This window comes from Chenopodium album, chromosome 5 (genome assembly GCF_948465745.1).
Source record: "Chenopodium album chromosome 5, dcCheAlbu1.1, whole genome shotgun sequence".
NCBI classification, from domain to species: Eukaryota; Viridiplantae; Streptophyta; class Magnoliopsida; order Caryophyllales; family Amaranthaceae; genus Chenopodium; species Chenopodium album.
In genome coordinates, this window is record NC_137838.1 from 10,369,165 (window position 1) to 10,384,122 (window position 14,958).

The 14,958-nt window shown below is 35.6% G+C and overlaps 1 protein-coding gene and 1 long non-coding RNA gene across 2 annotated transcripts; both read right to left on the minus strand.

The window, feature by feature from the left end:
- Positions 1-1,731: 1,731 nt before the first annotated feature.
- LOC145630406 (uncharacterized) lies at positions 1,732-3,372 on the minus strand. Its single transcript, XR_014112044.1, has 3 exons — positions 3,029-3,372; positions 1,965-2,171; positions 1,732-1,857 (listed from the first exon to the last, which is right to left on the minus strand). It is a non-coding gene; the product is annotated as an uncharacterized LOC145630406 (long non-coding RNA).
- A 9,453-nt stretch (positions 3,373-12,825) lies between these two features.
- LOC145632573 (uncharacterized) lies at positions 12,826-13,239 on the minus strand. Its single transcript, XM_081684938.1, has one exon. It carries the CDS (start codon positions 13,237-13,239, stop codon positions 12,826-12,828), a length of 414 nt encoding a protein of 137 aa, XP_081541064.1.
- Positions 13,240-14,958: the final 1,719 nt, after the last annotated feature.

The window sequence follows — 14,958 nt, forward strand, 5'->3', positions numbered from 1 at the left end:
TCCATAAGGTCATGAACCAAATAAGGGTTCGGGGATGAAGGTACAAATCCAACCTAAAAGAGATTGAACCTGCCCTAATAATAGGCCTCTACTTTATTCTGCTCGTATTCATGTGCGCTTTCTGATTAGCATGCAATCAATAGGTTAACCCTAAACCTGTTTAATCTATGTTGGTTGAATTTAACGCACAAATAAATTATTATTGGCGATCACTTGAAATTATAATCACATTAACCCTAACAAGATTATTAATTATCTTATTAAGCGTGATTACAAGTACCAATTCCCTTTAACATGCAATAAAGGTGATCAAGCAATAACAATATAAAATATGATACATATCAAGCAACATAAAAATAAACATGATAATCAATCATAATCATAATCATCATAATCATGTTAAAGCATAGTAAACATAGCGAGATCCTAGGCATGATACTAACAAGATTAATAACAAACCCTAGCATGTCACTAAGCAATAAAAATCAAGTCTTTAGCCCTAACATGATACTAACATGAATAAATATTAGGAAGAGAATAAAAGGCATCATAGCAATCATATTTGATATTAAAATTAACCTAGACATGATACTAGGAATCAAAATAACAATGTAAGCATGATATCTACATCATAAATCAATTAATCAATTAAAGTACTTACTTGGATGCCTCGTACCTCTTTCTAATAACAAAATACACACGTTAGTAACTTCAAGGAAAATAATAAACAAAGCAATTAAATTAAATAATTGAAAGAGAGATTTGGGACCAAACCCTCAGAAATTAAAACCTTTCACGTCTAGGGCGAAGGCAACTTCGAATATGGCTAGGTGTTTCTAGATCTTGTGAATGCGGAATTTTGTATGTGAAAAGGCTAGTTTAGAAAAGAATACTAAAGAACTAATGAAAGCTTGAGAATGAAAAGAATTGGTGAACGATCGGTGTAGATGATAATTGATGCTTGTTGATATCTGAAAACGGAGTTTTTGATACGATATTTATAGAGAAAATCATCCAAAAAAGATAATTTATCAAAACAGAGTCTGAAGACCACAAAAACACCTTGGCGCCAGCCCTGGCTCATTGGCGCCAGGACCAGTGGCTAGCGCCAGGCGCCAATGCTGGCGTCTGGCGCCAATCCTGATTCCAGGCGCCAAGGCCTGGGGTTGGACGCCAAACCGACTTTCAACGTGTTTTCGAAAATCTGATAAATTTCCCGTACTGGAAGATAAAATAATATAATTTCAGTCGAAAATGATATTTGATCTAATTAAAACTCTAAAGAGTCCTAATTGAATTAAGAATGATAAGACCTTCTAGAATGTTCTAGAAGACCAAAACCATTCCTAATTACATTAGGAACGATAAATCATATTAGGCCCTCCCCTAGATCATTGGGCCGTACTTAAAACTCAAACCAGGCCCAGTTTAGTAAATTGGCCATAACTTCCTCAATATTCATCGGAATTGGGCTTATAATATATCGTTAGAAAGGTCTTTGCAAGCCCCATCCAACTATACCACTATTGGACCCATATCATGGACCAACCAAACTGGATTGGCTGTTTTCTTAAAATAAAGTTTTCAAAAACAGGAAGAAGAGAAAAGAAAAGAAATAAAACTTTCCGCAACACTAGACCTTTCCACACTTTCGTTTCATTCGATTATGATTCGACGTGAAAGGTACTCATCACTGGGTTTGGTTTTGGGGAGACACAAATGGGTGTCTACAGCTGCAACACAAGCTTCTTGCATTACTGATAGCGGAATATCCTTGTTGCAGATGTTTGCAAAAGTCCGCATATGTTTCATCCCGTATTGAGTTAAGGTCCCACATTCTTTCTCAAACACCCGAACCTGAAGATATGAAAGTTTTCACAGTTAATTAAGTTCAAAATAACAGAAATTTAGCTACATGTCCTGTTACTATGAAATCAACTAAGAATACAAATTTAATTAATTACCATTGATTTCAAGCAATCCCAATCATCCACAAGCGGCATTCCACGGCTTGGCTTTGCGCGTAGGACCGAAGGGCCATTGTTTAGTCCAAATAAAAGTTTTCCGATTAATTCAATGTTGCTGTCAAGGTGGCTTCTGTGCTTCATAGTCTCAATTATCTCTTTAAGAATCTTATGCTTCTCCTCAGGTTCCTCCTTTGATCTTTCATACTGTAAGAGAAGTTGGTGATTATTGAGTAGTGACAGACATAGATTATAGATACAAGTCCAAGATTCAGAATTGACCAATTTATGTAAGTTAAGCATCTTTTGATCTAAAATGAAGTGTAACATGTAAAAAAAAAAACTATTTTTTATGAAATCAATTACTAAAAATTTCCCAAGCCTGTGGGATAGGTTAACGATTGCACTGTTGAGTATACATATTTTAGGCTCAAGGATAGCAGACTTATAAGAAAAAAAGTATTAAGTAAACATATGCTATACTACTGTGGCTAAATTCCTCCCTAAAATCTCAAATATAGCATAAATTATGATAATTAAACAAAACCCAGGCCACTACTTTTTTTTAACCTAATTAGAAGAACAAACCAGCAGAAGCTATCAATTTGCAACATTACATATATAAAAACATCATTACCCTAACATGATAAACCATAAAATTCCAAATCAAGTAAAATTTACAAACTTTACAACAAAAACAAGGATTCAAAACACAAAATCACAAACCCTGAAAATTCAATTTATCAATCAATCAATTTAAAATTTCCTAATTGATTTCAACTGTTTAAATTAATTAATCCAGTAAAAACAGAGATAGCAACAAATAGATCAAAATCAATGAAATAAAAAAGAACTAATCGAATAAAAAAAAACACAGGTGATTTCAAATGTTTAAATTAACTAATATACACAACAAAATATCCAGTAAAATTAACACAAACCCATCAATCATCCAAATCAAGTCACACAAATTAGATCAAACAAACCCGTATATTAAAAAAATAAAAACGAATCCAGAAATTCAAACATAAAAAATAATAATCATTAAATTGAAAAATTTGTACCTAGGGTTAGTGAAAGAGAGGCGGCGAGAATTGCGGGCGAGATTAAGGAGAAACGGTGAAGGAGGGCGGCGGAAGGGCGGATTGAAGGAGATCCGACGCAACCCCAGTCAATTTAACCATTTTTCTCTCTCGTCGTTCCATCTCGCTGTTTTTCTCCAATGGAAGGGGAAGATCGATTGATGGAGTAGAGGAGAGAGGTCGTGATTTTGAAATGAGACGAGAGAGGGCCTGAGATTGATGGGCAAGATTGTTGAATTACGGGGAGGAGAGAAGAGGAGAGGAGAGAGAGAGAGAGTGAGGGACTGATGAGAGAGAAAGAGGCGAATGACGACATAGTTTGGGCATTTGGGTGAAACCCTAAAAAGCCAAATATTAGGCTCCTCTCATACGTTGGGCCAAGTTTGGGCATTTGTAACGGGCACAATATGTCTGTTACGTGTAATGTAGTATCCGTAACGGGCAAAATAGTGTCCGTTACGAATACTTATTTATTTGTAACGGGCACTAATTTGTCCGTTACAATTACATACGTATTCGTAACGGACATTATTTTGCCCGTTACAAATAAATAAGTATTCGTAACGGACACTATTTTGCCCGTTACGAATATCTTAATTGTAACGGGCAAAGCTTTGCCCGTTACGAATAGCCTGTTACGAATGAGATTTTTTCCACTAGTGTTTCCTTAAATTTTAAAAATGTTCATTCTCGTAATGAAAATGTTCATTGGACTTTTGGTATATGTTCATTTTTATGTTGAAAGATGTTCATATATATTGTAATACTTGTTCATTCTCATATTGAACTATGTTCATTTTCTAGCAATGTGTCCAAATTTGTTATTGTAAATGTATATTTAATTATCCTGTTTTGTTTATAGTGTATTTTATTTGGTGTTGCTAACATTTCCTTTACAATATTTTGATCTCTTATTATGCAGGACAATAAAAAAAAAATTTAAAAAAAGTTGGAAACGATTATTTATATATTGGAAAAAGATATGTATAAATTAAAGAAAAACACACAAGCATCATAAGAGTAAAAGGGTACAACTGTATTACAAAGACAATGATGCTATATACTTTTTATTTATTCCAAATGTATAGATTGAATGACAATAATCATTTTGTAAGGCACCTATATATGATATGTATATTTAATTTGAAGTTTAAGATTTCCTAATTTATTTAATTGTTTATAAATAAAAACATGTGTATATTTGAAAAGTTAAAATAGTTCCTTTTTATGTTTAAGAAACAATAATTATATATTGATTTAAAATGATATTATAATTGTAATTAATTAATTATATTGTACATTGAAAGATATTTTTTCAAATAAAGCCTTTTTTTTTTTTTTTTGGAAACCCGTCGAGCAATTTTATTAATCAAGTGCTAAAAGATCCGATAGTACATAGGGGGCAATCATCGAAGGACAATGATTTACCCAAACTTGCTCATCCCCGAAGGGCACTAACTTGGCTAGATGATGGGCGATGATGGGCTACAAAGTTGCCCTTGAAGGAGTTATGTCTTCGATAAGTGCAATTACTAGATATATCAAGGATCACTATTATGGAGATAATAAGTTCGTTCTCTTGGGGCGTCATCATCTGTTGCTAGACTATGAGAGATGATCTTTGGGCTAGTAAAATAGCCCAAAGCCCGCTAGAATGGATCCTATGAGGTCACACACAAAGGTATTGAGTTAAGCAAGTAAGAGGCCCATTATTGGGCCTTATGAGTATTTAACTAATCATGAATAGGATTGGGCTAGTGTAGTTTGATTGGGATTAGGAATTGGATTTGGTCATGGACTCTTATTTATGGATATGATCTATAAATAAGATCTGTGCCTAGGATGGCAGACACAAGAGTCACAATCAACTTACAGTGAATTGTGAATCAAGGAAACCAATCCCAATTCCCTCATCTCTCTCTCTCTCACGGCACCCCTCTCCCCCCCCCCTTGGACTTGCGGCCGACCACCCCTGGTGGTGTTCGCGGTGGTTCGTGGTGGTTTGTGACTAGTTCGTTGCTCATACCTCTCCGTAGAAGGTCGATTGAAGAGTTCGATCGTGACTAACTAGCATTAGTGGAGGTCTTAACCTGTGCCTGTGGACCAAGTAGAGGAATCACGTTTGAGGTTCTTTGTCTCCCTTGTTCTTGCTCGATTGCTAGTGGAATCACGCTTCAAAGGTATAATTCTTACTCTTTATGTGTTATGCATGAGATCCTTGGTTAGGTGCTATATGAATATAATTCATGATTATTTCCGCTGCGTAGTACCTATAATCCCCTACAGTGGTATCAGTTAGCCTCTTTCAATTACATATATTGGGTATTAAACCTTTGTTAATCCACAATTTTAATTCAATTAGGAGGGAGAATAATTTAATTATGGGTCAATTATTATATTAAATGTGATTTAACAATATAGAATCATTAAAGTTGTTTAATTTGCTCCATATTAGCCCTAATTTGATTCGACAATTGCCCTATGAAGTTCAAAAACTTCGAACCCCCCCCCCCTTAATATTTCGAAATTTTCGAAATCATTAACCCTAATTTGTGAAATTTGTGTTTTTGATTTTGATTCAATTCGAAAGTTTTATGTTTAAAGAATTTAATCTAATTGATTTCATGATAAATTATGAATTTTTCATGATCAACCTATTTAATTTAAAAGTTAAATTGAATTGGGATTAAATTCATGAAGAACCCTAATTTTAAAATTGAATATGATTTAATTTTAAAATTGGATGGACCACACTAATTTTAATTTTAATAATAAAATTGTTTTGTTTTAAATTAAAAATCAAATAAAAAAAATAATAATAAAGGGAATTGAGGTGCGGCAGCCGCGGCTGGGTGGCGCGGCCACGACGACTGCCGCACCGATGGTGGTCCAGGAGGGAGGGCGGCTGGGCACGGGTCAGTCAAAGGGGCAGCGCAGCAGTGCACCACCCCGATAGGTGTGCTGCTGCTGCTGTCCGGGCGTCGCTGCAGGGGCAGCGCACACCGCAAGGTGTGCGGCCACCATGGCCGGCTTCGGCTGGCCACACCACGGTGGCTGACGCGGGTTTTCAAAATAAAAAAAAAAATTATTTTATTTTATTTTATTTTATTTTGGATAAAATCAGTTTTCAAAATTAAAATTAAAAGATAAGTTTTGATTTTGAGAGGATAATAAACAAAATTAAAGTTGTTGATTTTGTTAAGATAGGATAATTATGGAGCAAAAGATTCTATTTGGATAATAATTGATTGAATAATATGATTATCCCATAATTATTTTAGGATATTAATTGATTTAAAATATGTGATTGGCAAGTAATTAGGATAGAATCTCCTAAAAGTTAGGATAATCATGGAAGATAAATATGATTTATCTTCCATAATTAAAATAAGATTTGATTCTATCTCATACCTAAATTAAAATATATGTTATTTTATAATTGGTCATGAATAATATATGATATTATCTAATTACAGTAATTAATTAATTAATTAAAATATGAGATATTTTAGGAGCCATGTTTCCTTTACTGTGAACATTCGATGTTGTAGTTTAGGAAAGCATGATGAGTGATTTATTATATGACATTTTATAATATATGATGTTATATATTGCTATATAGACTAGTATGGCCCATAGATTCTAAATACGATCCGCGCATTGTTTCGTATTTTTGTAATCTAAATACGGTATGCGTACCGTTAAGTATTTTTGTAATTTATTTTATTTTATTTAAGTAGTAGATAGAATAGAATAAAATTACAGGTTGCAGTTAATCCAAGAATCCATGGAGTGGAGGGCCAAAGGAGCAAGGTGGATGAGATCCATGAAGGTTCAAGTGGGAGCTTTTGCTTTATTAGTTTTCTTAGTATTAAGGGGTCATACTATGTCATGTTTTATTTATGCATTAGTAGATTATGCATGTTAGATTTTATTTATGTTGTTTGATGATGCGCTAGAGTTCACTAAACAATCACCACATAATGAATCTAGGTCCCAGTAATATTGAGGTTGCTTTCCCAATCAAAAACCCGATGAAACCTTTGATATTTATGATGGGTCATGCCAAAGCAGGGTGTCATATTATATCTTAGGGGAGTGGGGGTAAGACAAATTTTACACTTTTGATTGGTTATACTCAACAAGGTTACCTAAAGAGTTTAGAACCTTGAAGCTAAGGGTAATAATTAAACATGCGATGGTTAATTATTCAACCAAGAATTACAAAGAGTTGTAATCAGTAAAGAGTTTACTCACCTTGAAAATGTAATAGTTGATGGTAGGGCCAAAGTCCGGTCAATTATTACACAATAAAGGATCTTGGAATCATTCTATTCAATAGGGATCAATTAAATATTAAATGAATGTTTTAAAGTTACCAAATTTTATAATCGTTTATGGTACTTTAATTTGAAATTAAACATAATTATTAAACTTTGCCTTATTTTGACATAGATGGGTAGCCGTAATCACAGTGACAACAACGTTTACAACCTTCAGCCATTCCTTGAGAAGGATAGGTTGACAGGGGAGAACTTTTCCACTTGGGAAAGATTGCTAAGACTTGTTCTGAAATCTGAGGGTAAAGAGGATATCATTGATACCCCATTACCAGGACCTTTGCCAGAAAATCCAACTGCGGCAGAGATCAAGAAGCACAAGGAAGCTCATGACAGAGCTATACCTATCACTTTCTTGATGATTGCTACCATGGAGCCTAGTCTTCAAAAGCGTTTTGAGGACCAGGATGCCTACTCAATCATGCAAGAACTCAAAGCTTTGTTTAAGAAACAAGCTAGAGTTGAAAGGTATGAGCTCCATCGTGAGATTCTGGATTGTAGAATGGAGAAGGGAGCCACAGTTCATGATCATGTTTTCAAAATGATCGACCTAATTCAAAGTATGGAAAAACTGGGGCACCCATACAATGATGATTTGGCAACAGACATCATTCTCCATTCACTACCAGAAAGTTTTAACCAGTTTATCATGAATTTTAACATGACTGCCACTGCAAAGACTATGAATCAATTGCATGCACTGTTGGTTAGTGCTGAGAAACAAATCCCTAAGGAACCTAAGAAGGAAGTTCTTATGATTCAAAAGGGAAAGGGGTTCAAGAAGAAGGGGCAAAAGGCTAGTGCCAAGAGCAAGGGCAAGCAAGTTGCCAAGGCTCCTGAAAAGCCTAAGACGACTCCAAAGCCCAAGGCTGCAAGTGAAAGTGAATGCTTTTACTGCAAGAAGAAGGGGCATTGGAAGCGAAATTGCCAGAAATACCATGACTTCCTCAAGAAGATTGGAGCATCAACCTCAGGTATAATGTTATAAACATTTTAACTTTCACTTAGGTATATGATACCAAGTTGCAGTGCTTAACATAGTGATGTTGCGCAGGAACTGCAAATAAGTGAAGCTAGCATGGAAATGGAGCTTGAAGGTTCACTAGAAGTATTTGAGTGGCCAGAGATAGCTTCATATTTTTAAATTTTGATTAGTTTATCATAATTTTAGAACAATTTCCAGTTTTGATGAGACAATATTTCGGTTTTCTTGTTTTGAATACTGAATTTGGTTTACTTGGCTTGGACAAGTGTTGATCCATGACTAAGGTAATAAATTGTTTTCATTTTGCTAGATATGAGTTAATTTTGTTTTATGACATTGATATAAGTAGATCACAAAATAATTTAGATGATTTAAAGTACACTTACTTATAACAAAGTAAGGTTGGGTCACATAAACCATTTGCACATCCAAAGTTTTGGATGGACTCTCATTCTTATATGATTATGAATCACTTGAGAATTAGTAGTCATGCTTGATAAGTTAAGATGACCAAGTTGCCTTTTAGTAGAAAGGGTAAAAGAAGCTAAAATGACCTTTTGGTACTCATACATATGATGTATGTGAATCAATAAGTTCAAAACTAGCAAAGGTATTTAACTATTTCATCGCTTTTACTAACGATTTAAGTAAATATTTCGATAATTACTTAATGAAGTAAAGCTTGGAATAATTGAAAAGTTCAAAATTTCCAAATGAAATGTAAAATCAATTTGAGATAAACAATTTAACACCACAATATGATTGTTGTGATAAATATTTAGCTCAAAAAGGAATGATCATCTAAAGGGAATTGTTGAATTAATTCACAATCCAGAAACATTACAATTAAATTGTATGTTTATGAAGAAATGAATCAAACTTTGCTTGCCATTGTTCGATCCAAGATTTAATGATTTACAAATATCGTTTTGAGGATATGCATTATTACAACAACAATTGCGAATACACTAAACAAGAAACTTAACCAAAACAGTAGAAAAGATGTCATAAGAGTTATGATTTGGAAAATTTCCAAAAGTTATCTTTTCTAACAGGATTAAGGGTTATGAAATCAATGTAAAATGTTTACAACGACAACATAACACACCCTAAATCAGAAATGTAGTTCTTCATGGGTCTTCTCGTGGAAACTAAGAGGTATTATTCCTACAATCGCGTAGAAACAAAGTGTTTGTTGCTCGCGATAGTGTCTTTATAGAAAGAATGTCTTCCTACAAAGCCAAGTGGGAGTAAAGTTAGATTTCGATGAGATTCGAGACGAGCAACAAATGGATGTGGATAACACTACATCAGAGACGAAGGCATATGAAATCAGCTAATTTGATAAACCATATGTCGAAGCAAGCTAATTCCACTAGCGAGGCTTCTGTCGTCCCACTAGAATGAAAGACTTCAAAGAGTTGAAGAGAATGATTCTATTGTTTCTCATACCTATCGTAGGTCACTTGGGATCAAAACAAACAGTTTGTTGAAATTCTGAGAAAAGGTGGATTCTAAAATTTTCCTATTGGAATGTTTAGAATCCATGGCCTACAAGCAAGCTTTGGATAAATTTCAACTCAGGAAATGGCTTAAAACCATGAAATCCAGTATGGACTCCATGTTTGTAAAGATGTGTTGGTCCATAATAGTCTTACAAATAGGGTCAAACCTATTAGTTGGGTAAGCCTATTCAGATTATTCTAGTTATGGATATCAAAATTGCTTTCATGAAATTTTCTTGATGGTGAGAATGTATATGATACATCCTAAGAGTTTTGAAATCCAGAAATTCCTAGAAAGTTTTGCAAACTTCAGAAATTCATTTATGGATTGAAGTAAGCATCAGGGAGTTGGAACATTCGTTTTGATTAGACAATCAAACAGTTTGATTTCCTTAGTAAAACGAAAGAATTCTTGTAGAAACAAGAAGTTTAGTGGGAGCAATTGGTCTTTTAGTCTAGTATGTAGTTGACATACAGTTCATATGAAATGATATATCAATGCTTGAATAAGTCAAGCGGTGATTAGAAAGATTGTCTCAATATGATAGACTTAGAAGATGTTGAGTACACATTGGGAATTAAAATCCATGAAGTGAATCTTGAAGAATGGCTGGAATAAATCGAGAGACTTATGTTGATGAGGATCTTGACAGGTTCATGAAGCAAGACTCTAACATAGGATATCTTCCCATGTCTCATGGTAATATACTCAGTAAGACTCAGTGCCTTCAAAAGCTAATAGAGTTGAGTTGTATGGATAATGTACCTTATGCTTCTGCAAAAGGATTCATTATATGTGCTATGAAATGTACAATACAAGATGTTGCATATGACTCGTGCATATGTAGTAGAATTCAAGCAAATTTAGAATAAGCATACAGAGAATTACCAAGAAAAGTCCTTGAGTGCTTGAGAAGCACTAAAAGGAATTCTAGTAATTTAAGCAAGTTGTCAAAAGGTTACACGAATGCAAGTTTTCCAAACAGGAAAGATGATTCTAGATGGTGATCTAAATGCATATTTGTGTCTGGATGGAAAAGGACAGTGAGCTTGAAGAGTTCAAAGCAGAGCACTGTTGCATACTCAATGTCAGAATTTGTGTATTAAACTATAGTAAGATAGTTAGAGAGTAAGTTTGGATTAAAATGTTATGTGACTAACAGGTCACCTTTGCCCAAAAACAAAGGAGCCAGAGTCACATCACAAATCCAAACAAAAGGATATGAGATATCACCTCAATTATGAGATCATTGACCTGCGGAAGGTCGTGTTCTGCAAAGTTTTAATATGAGTGAGAAATCACTAAACCCCTTCCATGGACTAAGATATGAGAGTCATATTAAAGTCCTAGGATTGAAGCAAGTTGTGTAATTTAAGTTGTATATGTTTTGAGAAAACATATTACATGAGAAATGCATCAATTTGCAGAATTATGTTTAAAATAGAAATTATTATTTCTCTTATTTAATTATGGTTTTGGAAATTAAATAAAATGTCCGAAATAATTATGAATTGATGGGCTCATCAGGTTGATGACCTGGTGAATGAAACCCCACAAGTGAACAAAATTCATGTATTATTTAAGTTCCTAGTTCAGAATCATTAAATTGGACATAAATAATTTCTAATAATGGACTAGCATGTAAGATTGATTGGATAGCGCAGTTTTATGGGCTATAGGAGCGTAGTGAAGCTCGGTCAATCACATGGATATGCATGAATGATGCATGATCGAACTATAGACCTACTTTGAAGTTCAAGTATAGAGCTTCCGGATATATTAGTGGATTCCTTTGACATGAGTGGAACATTGATTTCATTCAATGGATGTTATAGCTGTGGTACACTCAAACATCTGCCCGTAACTGGAGATTATAAAGGGTGTTTCCCGGTTATTTCTGAAATTGAGTGGGAGCTTTGGTTGCCACAAGATTGGATTGAGTCTACCTATTTAATTAGGAATGTGTCTTGGCCCCTTGAAGAGGGAGAATTCAGAAAATGCATGGCCGTACTCAAATGGATTACATAGTAATCATTTGTTTTGTAATTCTCACTCAGTTTTCAAGAAAAGATTTGTGGACTAATATGATCACGACATGAGACGCAATCATATTATCAAATCGGCACACATTGACTTAAGGAATTTGAATATTGCGCACTTGTCTCAGACAAGTGGGAGATTGAAGGAGTTATGTCTTCGATAAGTGCAATTACTAGATATATCAAGGATCACTATTATGGAGATAATAAGTTCGTTCTCTTGGGGCGTCATCATCTGTTGCTAGACTATGAGAGATGATCTTTGGGCTAGTAAAATAGCCCAAAGCCCGCTAGAATGGATCCTATGAGGTCACACACAAAGGTATTGGGTTAAGCAAGTAAGAGGCCCATTATTGGGCCTTATGAGTATTTAACTAATCATGAATAGGATTGGGCTAGTGTAGTTTGATTGGGATTAGGAATTGGATTTGGTCATGGACTCTTATTTATGGATATGATCTATAAATAAGATCTGTGCCTAGGATGGCAGACACAAGAGTCACAATCAACTTACAGTGAATTGTGAATCAAGGCAACCAATCTCAATTCCCTCATCTCTCTCTCTCTCACGGCACCCCTCTCCCCCCCCTTGGACTTGCGGCCGACCACCCCTGGTGGTGTTCGCGGTGGTTCGTGGTGGTTTGTGACTAGTTCGTTGCTCATACCTCTCCGTAGAAGGTCGATTGAAGAGTTCGATCACGACTAACTAGCATTAGTGGAGGTCTTAACCTGTGCCTGTGGACCAAGTAGAGGAATCACGTTTGAGGTTCTTTGTCTCCCTTGTTCTTGCTCGATTGCTAATGGAATCACGCTTCAAAGGTATAATTCTTACTCTTTATGTGTTATGCATGAGATCCTTGGTTAGGTGCTATATGAATATAATTCATGATTATTTCCGCTGCGTAGTACCTATAATCCCCTACAGCCCTCACGTTTTACATGTGACCAAGCAAAATAATTCAAAGCACAACTAACATGAAGAATGTCCTCAAGAACTATATCAAACTCAGAGAAGTACACAGCTGCACTCGAAAGCCTATTGACCAACACTTGGCAATCAGATTCGAGTACCAAGTTCTCATACCCAAGCCGTTTTGCAAGCTTGATAGCAAACAACAAAGCTCTGCCTTCTGCTACTTCCGCAGGCCATTGAGCTCTCACTCGTCTAACTGCAGAGAAGATAACCTCCCCTTTGTGGTCCCTCGCCACCACGCCAAGCCCTACCCAACCTTCATTTGCTAGGCATGCATCGACATTAGCTTTAATTAAGCCAGTGGGAGGAGCAGTCCACTTCGAGGCACTCTTCCTTCGTCGAGGCTGCATCGGTTTATAAATCTAGGCACTCTTCCTTCGTCGAGGCTGCATGCATCGACATTAGCTTTAATTAAGCCAGTGGGAGGAGCAGTCCACTTCGAGGCACTCTTCCTTCGTCGAGGCTGCATCGGTTTATAAATCTAGGCACTCTTCCTTCGTCGAGGCTGCATGCATCGACATTAACTTTAATTAAGCCAGTGGGAGGAGCAGTCCACTTCGAGGCACTCTTCCTTCGTCGAGGCTGCATCGGTTTATAAATCATGTTATTATATTTCCCATATTCCTCGCACAACCTGTCCAGACGAGAGAGAAGCACTCCATTTGGGGTGGCTGTACCATTGAATACCCAAAGATTTCGCTCAGCCCAAAGGATCCACATCAAATTAGCAGCTCACTGCTGTTTCTTCACATCCATGGCCTTCCAACTCACTACCATGTCACACATCGTACCACTTCTATCTTCAATCAATCTTGCACATTCACTATCTTCCCACATATCTCTAGACCTGGCGCAATCAAACATAATATGTGCACTAATCTCCTCCTCCAATCCACACCAAGGGCATAAGGCGTTTTCAATCAAGTGACGAGCCTTCAAGAGAGCTCGCATTGGCAGAGTGTTAGTACAAAGACGCCAAAGGAAATGTCTTACCTTTGGTGATACTTCCAAGCTCCATATCTCCACCCAAGCCAAGTGAAATGCGTCGAAATTGCACCCTTTTCCCAACATGTATGCTGTTTTTGCCATGTATAAGCCATCCTTGGAGAAAGCCCATGTGAGTACATCGCAGGGGCCTCTACAACTTATGGGAATAGACAAGATGCAACGTTGGTCTCGCTCATTAAAAATTGAAGTAATGAGATCCACATTCCACTCCATACAATTAAAATCAATGAGCTCACTCACCTGACTCATGCCTTCTACCTCCGGACTAGTGACAAAACGGCCCTCGGCATCAGCTAGCCAAGGGTCTCTCCATATGTTCACATTCGATCCAGTACCAATGCGCCATATAACTCCTTCCTTGAGTAGTGCTTTCGAACTCCATATACTTCTCCAAGAGTAACTACTACCATACCCCAAATAAGAATCCAAGAAAGAGCAATTCGGATAATATTTTGCTTTCATAACCCGACTCAACAAGGATCCATCTTTATGAACTAACCTCCAAGCTTGTCTGCCAAGTAGCGCGTCATTAAAGACTTTGAGGTCTCTAAAACCCATTCCTCCTAAGCATTTCGGGATACACATTGCCTATTAATTTAACTAATAATAAGACAAATTAATAAGAAAAACAATCCAAAACTAAAAATGAAAAAAATACTCATTTGAAAATAGCACATCGTATTAACAAGATTTAACATTTAATGTTACAAATTTGAACATTTAATGATACTTGATACAAAATTGAAAATACATACATACATACATACATATATATATATATATATATATATATATATATATATATATATATATATATATATATATATATATATATATATATATATATATATATATATGAACATTCATATATAAGATGACATCATAATAATAAAAAGGGGTGTAGGTAGAGATACCTATTTCAAAATTAAACCTATTTCGCAGTGAGCTACTTCAAAAATAGACATATAATAACTACTAACTTCACCCCATTTCACATTAATTATTAATAGAATAATTGTCTTCCTCTATTGTTATGGAATCACTCGATGTCCCAATCAGAT